Source organism: Notechis scutatus, chromosome 4, assembly GCF_049901735.1.
Source record: "Notechis scutatus isolate UNSWTSFEM ecotype Mainland chromosome 4, rNotScu1.2, whole genome shotgun sequence".
Classification (NCBI taxonomy): Eukaryota; Metazoa; Chordata; class Lepidosauria; order Squamata; family Elapidae; genus Notechis; species Notechis scutatus.
The window spans coordinates 77,133,977-77,156,365 of NC_142012.1; the positions used below are offsets into that span (position 1 = coordinate 77,133,977).

Below are 22,389 nucleotides of genomic sequence, written 5' to 3' on the forward strand. Positions count from 1 at the left end.
AACTCCCAGAATTCCTCAGCCAGCTTTGCTGGCTGAGGAATTCTGGGAGTTGAAGTCCACAAGTCTTAAAGAGGCCAAGGTTGGAGACCCCTGCTTTACAGCCCTCAGTGTTTTTATAGAGTCACCTTTGGGCCCTCATTTAACCCACCTCGGAAGGACGGAAGGCTGGTGAGATTAATGGGGGGCGGAAGGCACCAGACCCCTCCCAGAAACCCAGGGGGCTCAAGGGAGGCGCAGCCAAAGCCCTTCGAGGGGGAGGAGGAAGACACCCCTCTCCCCTCAGCTCCTGCCAAGCCCATCTCCAGCATCCACTACAGCGCGAACCCCCCCGCGCCCTTTCCCGTGGAGAAGTCCCAGCAAAACCCAGGCGGGAAAGTCCGCCCGCCCGTCGGGGAAGAGGTGATGGGCGCGGGGGCGGGGGCTGAAGCGAAGTTGGCTTGGCGAGGCGAGGCGAGGCGAGGCGAGACGCTGCCTTCTCCCCACCCCACCCCACCCGCTCGTTCTCCCTGACAGGAATCCTCTCCCGCCCGCCGGTCCCGAAAGGCTCCGGCTTTTAATCATGGCCTTATATGGACTCCAGAATGCCTGACGTCACACGGAGCCGGGACAGCCAGTGGCGGAGCAGAGCCAAGCGAGCTGAGGGGGTGGGGGCCGGGTGGTGGTGGGGGAGGAGTCGGAATATGGGGGTGGGGCCCTCCAATCAGAGCAGGGCTGGCGGTCCGTCATTGGCGGAGACGCGGCCAGAGAGGGAGGGGGCGTGGCGTGGCGCGGGTCCGGGGCTGCGGAAGGTTTGCGGAGAGAGGGAGGTTGAGCCGGGCGAAGCGAGGGCTTTTTTTTTTTTTTTGGCGGGGGTGTGGGGAGGTTGAAGGGGTCCCGGCGCGGCTGCAGCAGCTCCCGAGCCTCGACGGCTCCCGCCTCGAAAAATCCGCCGGGCTTCCCTCAAGCAAGCGCTTTGCTTTTTGCTCCCTTTCCCGGGGCCGTCGGAAGTTTCTTGGCTTCAAAGGGCTCTCGCTCGCTCCCGCTCGCAGCCATGCCGGTCTTCCACACCCGCACCATCGAGAGCATCCTGGAGCCCGTGGCCCAGCAGATCTCCCACCTGGTCATCATGCACGAAGAGGGCGAGGTGGACGGCAAGGCCATCCCGGACCTCACCGGCCCGGTGGCCGCCGTGAGAGACGCCGTCAGCAACCTGGTCCGGGTGAGCCGTGGGACGAGGCTGGGGGGTGGGGTCGGGGTCGGAGGGGACCCCCTTCCCCTCCACCAAGTCATTTGCCGGAGCTGTCCCGAGCGGGGATCCGGTGGGAGAACGCTTCCTAATCGGCGAAGCTCCCTTTTGCAATGGTTTAGGGAGATGGGGGTCTCCAAACTTAGCCACTTTAAGCCTGGAGGACTCCAACTCCCAGAATCCCCCCAATTAGCAAAGCTGGGGGTTGCTTCTGCAATGATTTAGGGCAGGGGGTCTCCAACATTGGCCACTTTAAGCCTGGAGGACTTCAACTCCCAGAATCTGCCCAGCCAGCAAAGCTGGGGGTTGCTTCTGCAATGATTTAGGGCAGGGGGTCTCCAACCTTGGCCACTTTAAGACTTGGAGGACTCCAACTCCCAGAATTCTGAGAGTTGAAGTCCTCCAGGTTTAAAGTTGCCAAAGTTGGAGACCCCTGATTTAGGGGCCTTCATAGAAGGCAACTGCTGTAAGGCGGCTTTGCAACTGCAAGCCAAGTCCCTTCTAAACTTCTTGTGTCGGAACCCCCCTGGGGGGGAGGGGGGGCAGAGCAGGCAGTTCTCGGGAAAGCCACCTCCTTCCTCCCTTCCTTTCCCTTCCTCCAGCCCAGAAGAGAAGCAGCTGCTTTTGTGGAACTTCCTGACAAGTTTCCTTTGCCTGTTCTTTTCCTCCTTATCGAATGCCTTCTGGTGACTGGTGCCTTCTCCAACCTTGGCAACTTGAAGCCTTGGAGGAGCCTTCAACTCCCAGAATCCTTTGTGCAATTGCTTTTGCAATGATTTAGGGCAGGGGGTGGTCTCCCAACTTTGGCAATTTTAAAACAAAGCTGGCTGGGGAATGCTGGGAGTTGAAGTCCTCTAAGGCTTAAAGTTGCCAAGGTTGGAGACCCCTGGCCCAAGCTCTCCCCCTGGGGTCTTTTTCTCCTGTCCAGGAAGGAAATTCCCCCAGGGAGCTGCCTCCTTTTTTTTTTTTTTTAAAGCAATGAGTACAACCGATTCATTTCTGTTCCTTTGCTTGTAAGACCCTCCTGATCCGGTATGGGTGGGTTTTACTTCCAAGGAAGAACATGAAAGGCTGACTCACATATGGGGATGTGTTGCTTCCAGGGTGCATTGGCTTAACTCTTAAGAGGCCATGAGCCATCTCCTCCCTAGATAGACAGGAAAGGGAAGGAAGGAAGGAAATAAATAAATAAATAATTCTTTTATTGGCCAAATGTGATTGGACGCACAAGCAATTTGTCTTGGTGCAAATGTTCTCAGTGTACATAAAAAGAAAAGATACATTCATCAAGAGTCGAGAATCATCAGGGACAACACTTAATAATAGTCAGAGGGTACAATAACAATTTTTATCCCAGAGCTATAATTGCACTTAACAATGAACTTAAGGACCACCATAAGTGAGCTGTTGGACAGGATTACTTGGTCTGTTGTGTGGGTGCTTGTGTGTTTTTAGGAGGTGGGGAATTTTGGTGGGTGGGGAGATGTTTGGGGATTGTCATGTGTGTGTGCGTTTTGGGTCTTGTCTCTGGGTGTTATGTGAATTTCCTTGTATGTATACTGTGTATATACATACAATGACAATAAAGAATTCAATTCAATAAGCAATCAAATCATACGAGGAAACAGTCAATATCAATCATTAGGATACAAGCAACAAGGTTACAGTCATACAGTCATCAGTGGGAGGAGATGGGTGAAAGGAAGGATGGGAGGATTAATAGTAATTAGTAATGCAGACTTAGTAAATAGTTTGATGGTGTTGAGGGAATTATTGCCTTTTCATTTCTCAGAGAAGTTCCTTCTGGATTTCTCTTCCTCCTCCCAGCAAATATGGGTGTTCCCTTTACTTCCCTAACACTACTCTTGTCACAGCAGGAAGGTTTCCTGAGTGTCTAGGCTGGGCCTTTTGGCCTCTCTATGGATGGCCAAGGCCCTGTCCTACACCGCAGGGATAGTTTGCTGGATCTTAGAGACACTGCCTGGCATGCAGGCGCAATGGTGGTACTGAGTGAGAAAAGTAGTGTTGGAAAAGTCACTGATCCCAAGGGGCCTGCCAGTAATTTTTTGTTCAGCAGTACAGCAATGGTTTGCATCGGTCTTTGTGTGAACGAAGAGCAGAGCCCCATCCTGACTAGGGAATTCTGGGAGTTTGAGGTCCAGCCCTCTTAAAAAGTTGCTAAGGTTGGTGTGGAGAATAAGGGAGATGATCTTGACCAGAAATGTCAAAACTTGCAGCTCGGATGCATCACGCGTTGGCCAGGCCCACACACCAAGTTTAGCAAAGGGGCGGAGGGAAAGGTCACAATACATCGTATGATGTTGCCATGATGACGTGAGTTTGACACCTCCCCCCACCATCTTGATGGAGGAGATCCACAGGATGGTCCCCAAACTTGGCAGCTTTAAGACCTTTGTGGACTTCAACTCCCAGAATTCCACAGCCAGCCGCGTCTGTTTCTTTTTTTTCTCTTAACCTCCTAAAGTGGAGAGAGATTGCCGAGGAAGGGATTTACAAGAGAGCAAGCTAATGCTGGCTGAGGAATTCTGGGAATTGAAGTCCAGAAGTCTTTAAAGTTGCCAAGTTTGGAGACCTCTGCGCTAGATATATAAGAAGGTTTGCGGCAACCAGATAAGCAAGATTCTGTTTTTTACAGCCAATTTCAGTAAAAGGAATCCTAACTTCCCTGCGAAGTGGATTTCCTGGTCTAGTCTGCCTGTTGGGGGACCAAGCAGGAAAAAACCTTCTTGTGCAAATGCTTTTTTTTTTTCAGCATCTGAAACTTGGGCTGAGAATTCCTACTGATCCAAAAACTCAGTCCGATCCTGTGTTAGCTTTCCCCAACTTCCGTTTTTCCTTTACCATTCCTGCCTTCCAACTTCCTGCAAACCCATTTATGTTAATGACCTGCTTATTAAAAAACAACTTCTAGGGTTAGTTTCCCTCTTTCTAGCATTTTTTTTCTCCACCACTTCAAAGGAGTCTTTTTGACTCCTGCATTATATATTTATCTGCTTTCCTAATTTCCATTTCAGCCGTTTCTTCAAAGGGTTTTCTCCCTCTCTGATTTAATATCACTCCTTTAAACAAAGAAATAAAGAAATTCAGATTAAAAAAAAAAAACCACAGCTTTTTTCTTCCCAGCTTCTGAATTACTCTGTGGCCTACTGAAAAAATCCAGAAACAGCCCAGGGCCAGATGATGTAATTAATGTCATGTCACAATAGGCAGGAAAAGTTACAAATGAAGGGTGCAGCAGTGCAAAAGTGTTTCCTGGGCTGAATCCTTTTCACTCTGCAAGGGGGAATGAGTGACTGAAAGTGTCTCTCTTCCTGCTTGGTCCCCCATTTAACCCCTCTCCTTGCACCCCACTTCTTGACTGCTGCTTGCAAATGAAAATAAGCTGCCCCATGGAGCTCGGCGGGATTTTTAAAAATTTTATTTGTTTGTTTGTCAACAAACATGTACAAGATAGCAAGTGTGAGTATGAACATACACAAAGGGAGTAAATGCAGATAAATAGGGACAGTAAGGCAGGGATGGTAGGCACGCTGGTGCGCTTATGCACGCCCCCTTTAAGGACCTCTTTGGAATGGGGTGAGGTCCATGGTAGACAGCTTGGGGTTGAGGCTGTAACAACGGAGTCGGGTAGGGCGTTCACTACTCTGTGGCTGAAGTATTTTCTGCAATCAAGTTTGGAGCGGTTTACCTTGAGTTTGTATCAGTTATTTGTTCTCTGATTCTTGTGAAATCTGATAGGACTGCAAAAAAAAACAAAACACCAACCAATTACTACCAACCTACCTTCAATCGAGGACCCGTATACTGCATGAGTCAAAAAGAGGGCTGTCTACAGACCCCCCACATCCCGGACATAAAGTGTTTCAACTCCTGCCCTCAAAATGACGCAAAAGAGCACTGCACATCAGAACACAAGTTTTTTCCTGAACGCCATCACTCTGCTAAACAAATAATTCCCTCAACACTGTTCAACTATTTACAAAGTGTACACTGGTATTACTGTTAATCTTCTCACCACTCCTTATTGCCCGTCCCCTCCCACTTGTGATTGTAGGACTGTAACTTTGTCGCTTGTAACCTTACGATTTTTATTGACTATTTCCTAGAATGATTTGATTGCTTATTGCACCCTGTGACTCTTATTAAGTGTTGTACCTGATGATTCTTGACTCTTGATGAATGTATCTTTTCTTTTTATGTACACTGAGAGCATTTGCACCAAGACGAATTCCTTGTGTGTCCAATCACACTTGGCCAATAAAGAATTCTATAAAGTATTCTATATGTTCCCGAGTTGTTGCTCTTGACCTGAGTTTCCCCTCTTAGATCCAGCCCTTCCTCCTCCTCCTCCTCGAGCAGATGGAAGTGGCTCGAGAAACAGAGAGCACTCAGTATTTCCCTTGTGGAGCAAGATAGCTTCTTTTAAGTGAGTTTTGCTCCATTTTTTATGCACTTTCCTTGCCACCCTTGTTAAGCAAATCCCCGCAGTTTATTAAGTTAGCAACACATGGCTTCCTCATTGCTTACCAGGAGGTTCCCCCAAAAGGGACCACATGTTCCCCGGGACATGGCAACTGTCACAATTGCGTGCCAGTTGCTAAACAGCCAAATTTCAATCCTGCGACATTGGGGATGCTGCTACAGTCATAAGTGTGAAAAACAACTAGTTGCTTTCCCCCCCAAAGTGCTTTTGTTGTAGTTTCCAAGTTGAGGACTCCCTGCATGTCCAAATATCTCTTCCCCTTTTCCTGGAAGGAGTAACGGAGCCTTCCAAGGGGTTTTCAGAGCCTCTAGGTCAGTGGTGGCTAACCTTTTTGGGCTCCTGTGCCAAAAATTGTGCATGCATTAGCGCGCGCACACTCGCATGCCAGCACCCAGAATGCAATGCTCCCCCTGCATACATGCACAATTCCCCCCCCCCTTACCTGCACTGCACCTCACACCTGATCTTTCTGCTGGTTTGAGGCCTTTTTTGGCCTCCCAGAGGCTTGGAAAAAGCCTCTGCAAGGCTTTTCAGGCCAAATTATAGGCCCGTTTCGTCACTTCTGGTATTACAGCAAATGACAAAAATGGGCCTATTCATCCTGAAAAGCCTTGCAGAGGCTTTTTTCAAGCCTCTGGGAGGCTGAAAAAGGCCTGAAGCCAGTAGAAAAATCAGCTGTGAGGCACGCACATGTGCAGTGAGGTAAGTTTGCCTGCGGCTCGCGTGCCAGAACAAATGTCTCTGCGTGCCACTTGTGGCAGGTGTGCCAGAGGTTCGCCATCACAGCTCTAGGTTTTTATCATCAGTCCACACCTTGAAAGGGTCCATTATTCCTTCCAGGAAATGGTCTCGATATGGCTTCCAAAGCTGACACCCTTCTTCTTTGCTATCGGAAACGTATATCAGAGATCAATCGTGATCTGTGGCCCAGCATTCTCCATTCACACATTTCAAGAGCCACAGCCTGACCAGATTCCCTAATGAACCATCAAAGGGGATTTTGGAAGGGGTGGGGGAAGCTGTTTCTGAAATGCACCGTGCCAATTTTAGGGCTTGGCTTCTTCTCTGTCTCAAAATGGCAGACCTCGCGGGTCCATTTTTGGTCGTCACAATTAGAAAGCTGCTCATAGCTCTTGATCTGGAGTTTGCCGACCCCTGAGCTGAACTCTTTAGGTTTTTCTCAGTCAGTTATTTTTTTTTTTCATTTGGTCTTAGTTTGTCCCAGCGTGGCATTTGTGGCCTTCTAACCCTCCTCTCTTTAGCCAGCTTTATCTGACAAGGGTTTTGTGTTCTCCACAGGAATTCGGTTAAAGATGTTCATCAAAAGCATCGCCACTTTATGAAACCCCAACAACCTTCAGCCCAGTCCAGCTGCAGATATTTTTAAACAGTGTCCATTTTAGGATAGCTCTTGTAGAGGGAGTGAACTGGCAATATCTGGAGGTTAAAAATAAATTATAAGGGAGGTTTCCCACTCTTTTTTTGTTGTTGTTGTTGGAAAAGTCAAACAAAGATTTTAATTGACCCAAGGCTATGAATTTGTCTGTTGACAAAATCCTAATAATTTCCTTGTCTGTGCCTTTGTATTGCCTTAATCTGCTTTTATATTAGTTGCGTCTCAAGGCTAGTTATGGTTTCTGTCCCTGTATCATAGCAGTTTTGTCAATTATGCTATCCCTGTCGTGTTTCCCCTAGGTTTATGAAATAAATTGTCTTCAATCTTAGGGCATATTTGGGAGCTTATTATGGAAACTCTCACAAAATGGCTTCCGTGATTTGGTGCGGCTGGTTCCCACAGACATGCCGGAAGATAAATGAAGCTCTGGGTTTCAGCCAGTCTTGTATTTCTAAATTTTCATTTTTTAAAAGTTTTATTTTGGTTCTATTCCTTACTTTCTAATATTGCTACTATGGCCAGAAATTTTGTTGCAAATATGCATTGACGTTTGGCAGAACTGTTGAAACTGTAAAACATGTTTTGTTACATTACTCCTTTTATCCTGATACATAGTGATAACCTCACATTTAAATATATTTTCCAGTCCTTTTGACCAGTTTTAATCTACTGTTTTGTTTTCAGATATGCATGGCCTTATTACTTTAATTGTTACATACATAAAATGGATGAATAGATAAAGTCCAGTTAATTTTATGATTTACATTTCTTTGTATTGATGTAAACACTGTTTTATCTTAAGATTTTCTTCTTTTTTCATGAAGCTGATATTTTCCTTTTTAACGCATTTTCATTTCTTTTTTCTTTTTGTTTAAATTAAACCCTATAAAAATAGAGCTTGAGAGACACCCAAAGGTTTGGGATTTTCATCCTTTGCACATTGTTGATGTAATATGAATCGCGATTGAATGAACTGGAATTTTCTCCTGCAAGAGGCTGGTTACCCTGTTGATGGCTGCTGCTATGGATGTTAATTTCTAGTTGGATGTTGATTTTTCACCATGGATTTTTTTGGCAGCGTCTGCCTTTGAGTCATGATTGGCTCCTGGTGACTGCATGGTTTCCTTGGCAAGATTTTGGTTGTGATTTGCCATTGCCTTCTTCCTAGGACTGAGAGTGAGTGGGTGACTGGCCCAACATCACCCAGCCAGCTTTGGGCTAATGCAGGACTAGAACTCAGGGTAATCCTGGTTTCTAGCTTTTAGTTCCTTAACCACTATATATCAAACCGGCTTTCACTATGGAATTATTGGGCAAAAAAAGATCAGTGCTAATCTCTCAAAAATTCTGTAGCTTTCCCCCCACAGTTGATAATTTTAAACTGCAAAACCAATCTGGGTAGAAGTCTTTAATTTCTGAGAAATAGCTGTAACAAGATGTGGGGTTTTTAGTCTAGCAACAAGGGCCTTCAAACTTGGCACGTTTAAGACTTGTGGACTTCAACTCCCAGAATTCCTGAGGTAACATGGCTGGAGGAGGAATTCTGGGAGTTGAAGTCCACAAGTCTTAAACGTGCCAAGTTTGAAGACCCCTGATCTAGCAGTTGGACTCTGTGCCTGGATGGAAGAGGGAGAGCCAGCTTCTGTAGCTGTTGGCCATCTAATCTAATGTTGGTTGTTGCTTGTACAATAGATTTGTCGTCCCCCGCCCCAGGTCAAACACAATGTGGATGTGGCCCTCCATGAAATTGAGTTTGACAAGTCTTCTGGAGCAATTGGCTTTGTTACTGCCAAAATACAGTACAGTCTTGGCTTGGTTGCCAAGATCTTACATCTGTAGAGAAACACGAGGTTTCCCCTCAACTGGTTGACTCATCTAATAGGCAGGGACCAAGATGGAGACAATTACGGTCCTTACTTGGCCTTCTTAATCAGCTGGCTGAGAGATGATGTCATGGAGGGCATCCAATTTTTTTCATTAACAATTATGACCTTCTCCTGCCATGGATTCCTGGATATATATATTAAATATATATTGATAGTGAAGATCTTTTTGGAGAAAACTGGCTTCCGTTCAGCCTCACAGCTGTAGATGGCACAGAACTGGTCTCAGATAGCAAGCTTGACCTTAAATTGGGTTCAATCCACAGCAGAACAAAAGAGGATGTTTATAAAGGTTTCACCAGGGTGGCTCTTCAGTTTTTTTTTTTTTTTTGCAAGTTTCCAGGATGATGGTAAACTTGCATATAACTGCTCTTAAAACTTCCTAGAATAGAATGAATGAGCTGGAAGGGACCTTGGATTTAGGCTCAAGCTAGTCTAATTGTGAGCTCACGTATTTTGAATCTTTGTGGGGTTAAATTACACTCTAATAGAGATTAAAAGGCACCGGATGAGCCAGTTTCCTTCAATTTCTTCTTTGTTGCCTCTGTCTTCAAACTGAGGGGGTGACAACTTTACCAGGATGTTGTCTAAAGGCTTTTGAACCATTTGAAATTTGTGTAAACGCTTAGAAACCTTCCTGTGCTGATTCCCTCATCGCATTTTCAGATAAAAGAGGACAGAGTAAATAACAGATATGACCATTCCTTCACAGGAGGAATTAGTTTGGGTTTTTTCCTATGCAGAAATACTTCAGGAGCAGGAATACAGAGAAGTTAAGAAAAATGTTGTATGAATTTAGTAGCCTCTAGGTTCATTTAGCACCTTATTTGCTCTTTTCTATATTCTTTCTAGGGCCTCAGTATCTCTTTTGCATTGTAGTGTTTAGAACTGGACACAGCCCCCCAAGTGTGACCTCAATACTGTGATAGAAAGCATTATTTTTCTATACTTCTCTCCTTCACGTTATTTATGCACTTACATACATACATCATATATGTGTACATAAGTAATGCACTTCAGGGGTCCCTAACCACCGGGGCCTGGACCGGTACCGGTCTGTGGATCATTTTGTACCGGGCCGCCTACTTTGCTTGGGCGCCGCCATCTTGTTTCGACGGCGCTTGAGAAAGTGCTTCCGGGTGAGCTTGTCGGTCGTCGGTTGGATGGAAAGCGGCATTTGGGTGCTGAAGGAATCCTCGCGCCTTAGTTTCGTCGAAGGGGGGGGCGGCTTCGAACGAAGAGCCATCCCGATGGCGGTGGAGTCTCGCGTTACTCAGGAGGAGATTAAGAAAGAGCCCGAAAAGCCCATTGACCGCGAGAAGGTACAAAGGAGGAGTTGAAGGTGGTGGGGAGAAGCGGGGGATGGCTGGCTGGCCGGTCGCTCGGCTCGCCTTGCCTTGGTCGTGCGTGCTGATGCCGGTACCGGTCCATGGATCATTTTGTGATGCCGGTACCGGGCCGTGGTACAAAAAAGGTTGGGGGCCACTGATGTACATTAATTATATATTTATATACTCTCCTCCCCCACCCCACCCTTCATAATCTGGTGAGGACATGACTTCAAGTCAGGAAATAAGATAGAAATGATTTCACTGATTTGAAATTAGCCCAGTAAGGGAAACTGTTAGCATACTGGTTGAAAAGGCAGTTTGTGGTGTTTGTAGTTAATAATTCAGAAGCAGTTGTGGCAAGGACTCAGTGGAGCATCTGTTTTTAGAGTTACTTCTAGATAGTTGCCTTCTGGGGCAAAGTTCTTCCATTGACATGATTTTTGAGATAGAATAGAAATAGTCCAAGGCTCTTCAAACTTGGCAAGTTTAAGACTTGTGGACTTTTGACTCCCAGAATTCCTGAGCTAACATGACTGGAGGAGGCATTCTTGGAGTTGAAGTCCACAAGTCTTAAAGCTGTCAAGTTTGAAGACCCCCTGGAATAGATTAACAGAGTTGGAAGGGACCTTTGAGGTCTTCTAGCCAGCCCCCCGCCCTATGCCATTTCAGAGAAATGGTGGTACATTCTCTTCTTAAATACTTCCAGTTTGGAGAATTCACAACATTTGGATTAATTGTTAAGTGAAGTCTGGAAAGTTTGTGTGAATTGGCCATGTTGCCAGATCCAAGAGATGGATCTTTGCTGATGACTCATGTGAAATTCCTTAAGCATACCGTATAATTTTATGGGCAGAATCTTGTGTGTCACTACAATTGCCAAATGAATAATCTCTAGTTTTCTAACTAGCCTTCACAGATGATTATTTCTAAGAGCTGATTTAAAATTGCACCCATCTTTTATAGGCCTTTCTAGAGCAGCTGTCCTTCTCTTCAGAATGATTGAAATGACCGATAACTTGTTTTTTTTCTTTTTCTTTTCTGAAATAGGTGATTCTTTTCCTGAGTTATCTTCATTATCCTCATACAGATAATTTCATTGAAAGGAACGCCTTATAGCTTTTCATACTGAAAAACTCTGAAGTAGCAGTTTTGCTTTGCTTAATGGCAGGACTGGCCTTTGGAAGACCACGCCAAATTGTTGTTTGTGAAGTGAAGGCAACAGAAATGTCTGTGCTTTTAGCTTGGCCTCACTTTGTAGCATTTTGGAGATTCTGAGACTTTCCAATGTCTTGCAGGATTAGCATCCCTGTTGCTGCATGCACAGTAGGAAATCCCTTCTTCCTGGGTTAGTTTACCCCTCAAATTCAAACTTTCAAGCCTTATATACATATGTTTATAAAATACAGAAGTGAAAATTGTTGTTGACAATGAGGGGGCAGGAAAATCTGCTGTATTAATGTCCCTCTATTCAGGAATGGCAAGCTTTGCCTCTTCGTTGCATGTTTTATGAATGAAACAATCGTCTCTGGAAGTAAACGCTTTTTTTTCCTCTCCATTCAGCGGGACTTCCTTCTGAGTAAATAAATGCAGAATCTCTCTGACAACAACTTTTGCTTAGTGAAGGCTCTTCTACCTCCTATAAAATACACTTATTTTTAATAATGCACATCTCTAAACCAAAAAAAAAAAGTTATTGTTCCAAGAAGCTTTTTAAAAAATGCATGCCTCATTGACTGAAATAAGGACAGGGGTGTCAGCTTTCAGTGCTTCAACTTGAAATAGGATACATTCCCAGGGGAGAAGGCTGCCAAGGGTTGCAAGCACAGGTGTCAAACTCAATCGTGGGAAATGACATATTGCGACACTTTTTGCCTTTGCGGAGCCAGGGTGGGCGTGGCCTGCGTGCGATGCATCCGGCCAGGGATGGGCTTCAAAATTTTTTTAGCAACGGGTTCTCTGCCCAGTTGCTGGGTGGGCGTGGCTTAGTTGGCCTCCTGCACCATGGCGGGGGGTGGTGTTTCACCCTCCCCGGGCTCCGGAGGCTCTTTGGAAGCCAGAAACGGGCCCATTTCCAGCCTTCCCAAACTTCCAGGAGTTTTTTTGCCCTCCCTGAGCCTCTGCACATCCCTTGCACTTACCTGCATCCAAAACAGGCCGCCTGGGGACTCCTGGGAGGGGTGGGGCAGCCAGGAGTGGGATTTGGGGGTGGTCCGAACTGCACAGAAACCTAGCTAGGGGCTCTCCCAAACCCCTGCAAACCCCCAGCAGCCCAGCCCTGCATCCAGCTCATGGGTGGCCAGTTTGACACCTCTGATTTGCAAGCACCTGAAAAATGCCAGTGAATGCAAAGAGGAACAATCCAGAGACAGGGAGAACAAACTTGGCTCTTTTATTCCTAAAACATGTACAGGGCCATGGAAATGGCCTTCAGGGCAATATGCAGAAGACATTACAAAAACCAAAAGGGCGGAAACATTCCTTAATCCCCCAGGAAAGGAGACGGAACGAGGAAGAGACTCATGCTAACTTCTGTCCTGACCAAGGCTTCCTGAGACATTAACAAACACACTGCGATGTCAGATCTGGCCCGCGATGTCAGATCTGGCCTGCAATGTGAGATCCGGCCCGCGATGTGAGATCCGGCCCGCGATGTGAGATCTGGCCTGCGATATCAGATCTGGCCCGCGATGTCAGATCCAACCTGTGATGTCAGATCTGTCCTGCAATGTCACATCCAGCCTGCAATTTCAGATCTGGCCTGCGATGTGGAAGATGTAAGGGGCCGGCCAACGTGGATTTGGCCCGGTCTACTCACTGCAAAGAGGAAACATGCCAGCAGTTTGGGGAGTGGCATCAAGCTGGCTATGCCCACCCAGTTGCTCATGTGCACCTAATTGGCCTCATCCACCCAGTCGGCCATGCTCCCCCCCCCCCCGCAAGGTCAACCACAGCCCTGATGTGGCCCTCAATGAAATTGAGTTTGACCCCCCTTTCTTTTTCCTTGGGCCTGCCTTTAATGTTTCCTTCAGTCCCTCGGAATCTGAGAGCACTTTTCCTGACCTTATTCAAAGGCCATGCCAGGCTGGAAGGGCGCTGCCAGTCTCCTCTTGACTTTTTGCCATCATGGGCTACCGCGGCTGGCCTTGCAATGTTTTGGGAGGAGTCTTGGCTAAAAGGCGCACCAAAATGGAGAAGAAAAGCGCTCTTTCAAAAGTAAGCAGCTCCCCAGACCTGCTCCTGCTCCAGTAAAGTAAAGAGAAACCTTTCCAGCATCTCATCTTGCTCGCTGTGCCACTTTTCGGATTCTCTCGACTTCCTCTGAAGTGTGAGCTAAGTGTCTGGAGCTGTGTTGCAGCTGTTCTTTTTTTATTCACTGCTTGGTTTCTTCTTGGGAGCAGATCCTGCTCTCTTGTCCTGATGAATGGGCTGCAGTAAATTTTGAGTGTGACTCTACGCGTCTCTTCCTCCTCCTTCGCAGAATGGGGCCCATTATTCAGCTCAGCCGAAGCCAATGGGGCTCTGTTCTACAAAACAGTACGAATCTTTGTTCTTTCGAATAGCAGGTCTTGGCAAAAGGCAGGAGAGGCTGGGTGAGCCCAGCATCCCTTCCAAGGATTCGCTTTGAAAGATCTGCATGAGAATAATTTTTGATCATTGTCAACAGATGTGCTGTTTAAAATCTATCCTCCTTCCCTTCCCTCCCTTTTCTTTCCTTTCTTCCCTACCTCCTGACCTCTTTCCTTCCTTCCTCCCTCACTTCCCTCCCTCCCTCTTTCCTTCCTTCCATACCCCCTGACCTCTTTCCTTCCTCCCTCCCTCCTTCCCTTACCTCCCCCCTTCTTTCTTTCTTTCCTTCCTTCCTTCCTTCCTTCCTTCCTTCCTTCCTTCCTTCCTTCCTTCCTTCCTTCCTTCCTCCCTTCCTCCCTCCCTCCCTCCCTCCCTCCCTCCCTCCCTCTTCCTTCCCTACCTCCTGACCTCCTTCCTCCCTCCCTCCATCTTTCTTTCCTTCCTTCCTTCCTCCCTCCTTCCCTCCCTCCCTCTCTTTCCATCCTTCCCTGCCTCCTGACCACTTTCCTTCCTCCCTCCCTTTCCTCCCTACCTCTTTCTTTCCTTCCTTCCTTCCTCCCTCTCTCTCTCCCTCCCTCTTTCCTTCCTTCCTTCCTTCTCTCCCATCCCATCAATCACATACTCAGCTCATGCAATATCATCTGTTAAGAAAAGTAAGGATTGGATTTCAGCATTCTTCAGGGATGATTTTCTGAGTATCTTGTAAAACGCAAAATGATTTTCTTTCAAGTTTTTATAACCACAAACAATTCGTAAAAAATGCAAGCGTTTTTCAAAAGTTTGGATAACAGCTCAAGGGATGTTTCTTCTCAGGATTGTTTTGGAAGGTTTTTTTTCTTCATTTACAAGTAAAAAAGCTGTCTGCAGTTTTGTTATGGCACTTTCATCCTTGTTAGTAGAAAGTTAACAGGGCTATTCAGCCTTTCCTTTGGTGGAGCCCAACATATTCAAGACAGCTATTCTGGTACCACAGAGCCAGATGTCCCATCTATTTCCGGAAACAGAATATAAATTTGAGAGTCAAAAGCTCATTCTTTGCTGGTCAAAGGCTGACTTAAGTTCATTTCTTTGGGTTGTTTCCCCAAAGCATCTCAACCTACTTGGGACTTGAAACGGATCTCCCCCCCTTAACAACCACATACCCCATTCATCAAACAGCCCTTGTTGTACAAATTAAATTAAATCTACCCTCTTAAATGAGACTAGAAATGGCCCTTTGGTAGAGGTAGCAGCAGCCTCAAGCTGCCTTGACATCTTCAAACTCCCCCTTGATTTCCATTCTAAAACTTATTTCTTTTGGCAATTTTTTTGATTTTTGAGGCACGAGCAGATTCTGCAGGTGGTTTTTTTTTTTTTTTAAACTGTAGTTGCTCTTGCGGGAAGATGGAAACCATTAACATAAATGATGACAATGGGCTCAAAAGCAGATTGCCTACTAATGTGATCCTTGCACACAGTGTACTTTTAGCAAAAGACCAGAACGAAAAAAAAAAAAGGGGGAAGTGCAAAAATATACTGCATCAAGTTCTACTACGGTCCTACAAAATGTGTGTATATGCCATTCAAAATGCCAGTATCTATTTCAGGTGCCTTCCAATAGCAGTAGAGCAGAATTTGCTCCCCCTCCCTTTTCTAGAGATATCTGAGGATGAATTTGCTAACAGAAAGCAGAACATTCTGTCCATCTGACCCATCGGGCTATTGTTAAATCAGAGCTCCAAATTGAACAGAACGGGGTTCACTGATTTTGAACTGGGGAATTAATCTGAATGCAGCTGGCAAAGCTGAGACGTGGTTTGCATGTTCATCATCCATTTTCTGGATGTTCTTACTGTTGTATTGTGTGTGTGCTTTTTTTAATTGTTGTGTAATTTTAGAACCGTAAGCTACCCAGAGTTACACTTGGTTGAGTTGGGCAGCCATAGAAAATGGAACGAATGAATAGAATAAATAAACAAATCATTTTGTGCCTTTAATACTTAAATAAAAGACTAGGTGAAACCAGGGTTAATAGCAGTGACTGTGAGAGGGATCTTGGGAGTCTTAATGGAGTTACTGGTGAGTTACATGATTCTGATTATTTGGGAATTAATCCCCTCAGAGGCTATTGGCTGTATTATCTGATGTACTCGATGACTCTCTCTCCTCAAGCGCTGAGTGGATTGTTTATCTAGCTTGCAACACTTTTACGAGATGTGGAATGCTCTTGGCTGAATGCCCAGAAATTCAATTAAGCCTATTAAGAGCTTTCCCTTGCTGCTTTCTGAGGTTATTGGGGGCTCTCTGAGCTTTGCAGAGTCTTAGCTAGGGGCTCTCCTGAGCCCCCAGCAGCCCACCCCTGAGTAGCAGCTTTCCTTTTAACTGTAACTTCTGAAATTCAGCAGTAAGGGAAATAGACTTAGTAGTAACCATTTGGAATGCCTCAAATATATAAGAAAGCATACAACCACGAAAGTTGAAGTTGCTAGGAAGTAGTAATTTAAAATAATCCATAGTTTACAGTACTTTATGCGGACAATCATTCAATTATACAGAATCTAATCATATAAAATCTAGTGGATTATAGGTGATGGTCTGGTTTCGATTTTGTGATGTACTTGGATACAGTCCATATCTGAGAGCTTGTCTCTTGAGATAGAAATTGCTAATTGCATTACTTGAGGCAGAAGGTCAGTCATTCTCTGTTCTAACATTTAGATGTGGCTCGTAATTGCAACTTGGAGAATAAATTTATTCAGGAGATGGTTTACTGTAGTTGCAGTTTCCATATTTATTTTGTATCTGTAAAATTGTTGATCGATGGGATGAGAAGACATTGTGGTTTCTCATTACATATACATATAGAAGCTATTAGGAACATGTGTTATATAATATAGCCCTTTGTGCATTATCTTCCTTAACCAAGCATTGTAGGTTACAAGTAGTAACCTACAAGTAATATTGTACTTTACAAGTGGTCCTGAACATATGACCACAATGGACTCTGGAATTTCCATCATAAGTCATTGTGATCATAAATCATGTGACTGGACTCAATTTTATGACCAGTTTTATCGTGATCATAAAACAAGTCATCATGATTATCAAGTCATTAAGCAAATCCATTCTCCCTAATGGGCATTTTTCTGGCCAAAAAATTGTTGTAAATTGGCTAAAAAAAACAAACATCTCAAATCATGTCCATGTGACCCCAGAACCCTGCAACAGATTGTAAATGTGAGCTGGTTACAAATCACACACGATGCAAGATCAGTCATGAGTAACTTTTTTAAGGGTCAGGTGTAACTTTGAACAGTTGTTAAACTGTTCACAGGTTGTTTAAGGTTGTTTACAGGACTTCCTCTAATAGTTTCCCCATATTCCTGCTTTTGGATTGAATGAGGGTGATTCAAAGACTGTTTTGAACTATGTTGGTTTGTTTGCCCAAATAAAAAAGTGATAGTTGATTAATCATGATGGCTGCTGTTTGTCCTTATTTATTTTTGTGGGCATTTTTATTGTTTTAATCTATTTTTTATATTTCTTTAATGGTTTGACAATTTTAGAATTGAATTTAGAATTTTATTTTATGTTTTTAAAATTTGGAAACTTAATAAAATTTATTTTTAAAAAAATAGAATTGAAAGCTGCCCAGAGTCACTTGATGGAGTTGGATGGCTACAGATAGTCAAAGGAAGGAAGGGAGAAAGAGAGAAAGAAAGAGAGAAAGAGAGAAAGAAAGAGAGAGAGAGAGAGAGAGAGAGAGAGAGAAAGAAAAGGAAAGGAAAGGAAAGAAGAAAAGAGAGAGAGAGAAAGAAAGAGAGAAAAAAGAGAAAAAGAAAGAAAGAAAAAGAAAAGGACGGAAGGAAAGGAAAGGAAGAAAGAAAGAGAAAGAGAGAGAGAGAGAAAAAGAAAGAAAGAAAGAAAAAGAGAGAGAGAAAGAAAGAAAGAGAAAAGGAAGGAAGAAATTAAGAGAAATTAGTTTAATAATACTAGTAAGACAGCAGTTGTGTTCTACCGCTAGCCCGTTCATTTTTATTTGGCAGAATTCTGCGATACTATCTGAATCTTGGCAATTGGAAGAGCTATGTTTGAGAGTACAAAGTGTGACTTGTATTGATGGTAATGACAAAAATGCATCTCTTCACCTGCAGGTGGGAAAAGAAACCGTTCAGACAACCGAAGACCAGATTTTGAAGAGAGACATGCCACCAGCATTCATCAAGTAAGTAGAGTTCAGATTTACACCATCAGTTTAGGAAATCTTACAGCTTAGGATAAGCCGCTTAGGGCTCCCAGACCAACATTGCATGACTGAAGGCAGTCTTCTGAGGGACATCATTTTCCAGAGATGTGTCTCTTTCAATACATGTCCACCCTTTAAGGGACAATCTCATTGAGAACGAAGCTCTTCACTTTACAACATTAGATCGCTTGCCAGATACTTGGCTAATTCAGAGTAGAGTACGGAAGATGGTTGTCGCTCTGTCTGAATCCAGTCAAGCTTCCACTACTCCAACCTATGGTTCTTCAGGCAAGAGCAGAGGAGAGAGCATGGCTGGGATCCTGCTTCAGATTTCAGGGCAAGAGTGGGAGGTGCACATGTGAAACCTGTCATAGGTTCAGGACCAAGGAGAGGGATCTGGTAGCCAAGTTGCAGGGAAAGAACGTGTATAGTAGAGCCGTGTTTCTCAACTTTCTCAATGTAAGGATGTGCGGACTTCAAACTCCCAAAATGTTCTAACCAACGCTTCCTGAGACCATAATTAAGCGTAATAATTAAGTCCAAACAACTCTTGTTTTATTTCAGTGCTGGGAATTATCTTCATTCCCAGCCCGTAATGAGTCCCAAACAGTCCCTCGAGATAAGCACCCACCTTTCTCTCCTTTGAATTGCTGCCAACAACTAAAGTGCCAAATTAACTGTAAAAAAACAACCGAAGTACAAAATCCACACAGAGCTTCAAGGTTTAATCCAAACAGAGTGAACGACTTTGCTTCCTGCAAAGGTTTCTTCACCTTTGCCTGTCCTTTATACCTTATGGGAGGGGCAATCACCTCCAAGCCGTACTCCCAAGTCACCCCTTTTGTCTCACTGCTCTTGCCTTCTAGCAGCTCTGCACACATGCGCACTGGGACCAGGCTCCCCTTGTTCCTCTACCTTGCTGCTGCCAGATTCCGGAGGCTCTGGAGTCAGCATCCCACTCAGAATGCCCCAGCCACCAAGCCAAAGTTGGCTGGCAAGGGTGAGAAAGACAGGTCTATAGCAGTTGTCAAAACCTTGTATGTGCAGGAGAGCGTTTTCTGCTTTTAAGTTTTCAAAAAGGCTGCACCCTACCTCTTCCTGGTGAGGGATGGCAGAGAAAGGAGCGCAGGTGGAAAAACAAGAACCTGTTGGGTAATATTTTGTGGAATATTCTAGATCAGGCCTGTCAAACTGGCGGTCCGCGGACCGGTTGCATCACGCGTGGACCACGCCCACCCTTGCTCTGCAAAGGCGAAAAATGTCATGATACATCGGGTGACCTGATCGAGTTTGACACCCGTGTTCTAGACCAGTGGTCGCCAACCTGTGGGCCGGGGACCACTGGTGGTCCACAAGAAAATTTTGGTGGTCCGCAGAGAAATGTCACCACCAAAGCACCCCCCAAAGCAATTAATCCAGGCTGCACGGGAACACAAGGCTGTGCCGCCCACATGGCCGATGGGAACACAAGGCTTGTATTGCTTGCATTGCGAACAACACGAGGTAGTGATGGAAGGGGGGGAAAGGACGGAGGGGGGAACTTGCTCCACTCGCCCCACGTGCCTCACCTGGCCACTGGGCTGCTTCTTTCTTCTTCTGCTTTTGGCTGCACACAAGGAAAGCAGCAAAAGTCTTTCTTTCTCTCCCGCAAACTCCACCAGAAATGAGTCTTTGGGACCCTGCAAGGCCTCCTGCTCCAAAGGGCTGCGCCAGCATGACAAGTCTCATAAAGACTTATTTCTAGCAGAGTTCGGGGAAAGAAAGACTTCTGCTGCTTTCCTTGCATGAAGCCAAAAGTCTCTCTCTTTCTTCCCCTGAGAACAGAACTGAAGACGGTATCTTGCGATTCCAAATAAAGAATGATCAATCAGTAGGAAAACAGGGTGGGGAATTTTCCTGCAGACTTTTTTGGGGATTTTTCCATGGTCTCTGGTCTGCGGGATTTAAAATTATGAGTTTGGTGGTCCCTGAGGTCCAAATGGTTGGCAACCCCTGGACTAGATAAAATCAAAGTCCACTTCTTGGGTTCAGGTGTAGTAACATCTCCTTAGGATTTATGAGTCCAGGGTCTCTTTTATAATGGGCCTGTGATTAGTTCCATTGTTATTGAGTGTTTTTAGGCCATAACTTTAACCTTTCATTTTTCTGTCCATCCTCTGTTGGGCATTCTCTCTTTAAAGCATCAACTTCTTCTATGAAGGAGACAGTTGTAATCTTTTATCCATTCTTTTTCCCTACCTTTGTCCTTGGCATGACTCGGATTTCATTTCATGCCTGGAATTTAATGGCACCTGTAATTAATTTCATGCATCATTTCTGATTATAATGTATTCCACCTCTGAGATTTTGAGGGTGCATTATTAATCACTTTCATGATGATTCAGTTGCTATCATTGATAACACCTAATGCTAACTTTTTGTTGAAAAGAATCATTGCTAACTGTTTTCTCTTTGGAATTAAGCCTTCTGTCTGATTAAATTGCTGGATAGGCATAGATACATCAGTTCCTAATTCGAGAGAAGAAATTAATGGCCTTCAGAGGCAGATACATAGAGTTGGCTATATTTGGGCTGAGAATGAACCAAATAGATGAAACTGCATCAGGGTCTAATTTTGTGATGTTTTATTTGAAAAAAAAACAAACCCATAATTAGAATTCTCTGTTGACTACAATGTACCATGATTACATTCAAGCTTTCATTTGAAGGTCAGACTTGATAGCCGAAAATGAGTGAGACTAATGCATGCTGAAATATTTACAAGGAATTTCATTTTTCCATTTGGAGCCAGGGCCTGAAAAGTACTCCTAGCTCTTGAAGCCTCATTATGAGGCTGCATTATCATCTTGTGATAGTCTGGAGAAAGAGCTGGCTCTTCTACCTGTTGGCCCTTGCCCCAAATGACATCACCACTGGTCCAAAGCATCCATCGAGATGTGCCAGGGGTGTCTGCGTGTCAAATGGTAAAAGCAGCATTGTGACATTGCAGTTGCACTGCCCCCTGTCTTTTGTACATGAGCCGTGACATTGCATGCATGTACACAAGGGACACGGTGCCTCAGTGGCTAAGATGCTGAGTTTGTCGATTAGAAAGGTCGGCAGTTCGGCGGTTCGAATCCCTAGCGCCGCATAATGGAGTGAGTTCCCGTTCCTTGTCCCAGCTTCTGCCAACCTAGCAGTTTGAAAGCATGCAAAAAATGCAAGTAGAAAAATAGGAACCACTTTGGTAGGAAGGGAACAGCGTCCCGTGCACCCTTGGCGTTTAGTCATGCCAGCCACATGAACACGGAAACGTCTTCAGACAGCGTTGGCTCTTTGGCTTTGTAACAGAGATGAACACCGCTCCCGGGAGCTGGAAAAAATGACTAGCATGTATGTGCAAGGGGAACCTTTACCTTACACAAGATGTGGAGGTCTTACCATGGTGACACAACCCAGCTGTGGTTGTTGTGGTGGTGGGTGCTTTTGAGGTCCCCACTGCCATTGGCATTTCTGATGGCCAAGAGCGGATGTGCCAAAGTGCCTGGTAATGTAGATTAATAATGTATTTTAATACAGATTGGCCTTGGCAAAACAGCTTTCGCACATGTCTTGGAGAGCAAGTGGCTTTCAGAACTGATGACAATTGTGGCGAAGCTGTACAAGATCCCCTTTGGATCTCTAAATCTCATGCTTTCCATCTCTTTTCTTATGCAGCTACGGAAGTCTTTCCTGGCTGGCATAGAGGTGCCGTGAGGGCTAACTTCTCTTTGTGGTGTCCCCGGGCCCTCCAGGGCGAAGGTCCAAGATGTGCATCTTTGAGAGAAGCCAAACCAGAGATAAAAGGGTTCTGGCATCTACTTGCAACTGCACGGAATTTGTGCGCTGCCCTAGGAGTTAGTTAACTGAACAACTGAACAACTTAACCAAACCAAACATTCTGGATTTCTACCTGGCTCTTGTGCTGAGCCTGCAAATCTTTGGATTTAGCTTATGTTGCCATCATTATGTCATTAAACTACATTTGCTTGGGCTATAGAGCATCAGTTTGTAGGTAAAAGTCACCTAACATTATACAACATTGAAATTGTGGGCGGGCCAACTTTCCCTGAAGGAGTGGAAGAGCAATTCTTCCACTCAAGGAGGAATTCGCCACTGCCAGAAGGTGAATTCGCATGACGTTTCCCAGGGAAGGTTTTGTTAGCTCAGGTGAGTCATGGATCTAAAAAGCAGGTGGCTGAGCTCACAGTCCTAAGGTCCATTTCCTCTGCTCCAGCGC

General features: G+C 45.1%; 1 protein-coding gene across 4 annotated transcripts in view; it reads left to right on the top strand.

The window, feature by feature from the left end:
* Positions 1–764: 764 nt before the first annotated feature.
* Positions 765–22,389, top strand: part of VCL (vinculin) — an 82,376-nt gene continuing 60,751 nt past the window's right edge. For all 4 annotated transcript variants that reach the window (XM_087963888.1, XM_087963890.1, XM_087963887.1 and 1 more), the window contains exons 1-2: positions 765–1,198; positions 18,040–18,110. In XM_087963888.1, the coding sequence (XP_087820014.1) occupies positions 1,031–1,198; positions 18,040–18,110 (239 nt within the window). In that variant the 5' untranslated portion in view covers positions 765–1,030. The remainder of the gene's footprint in view (positions 1,199–18,039; positions 18,111–22,389) is intronic.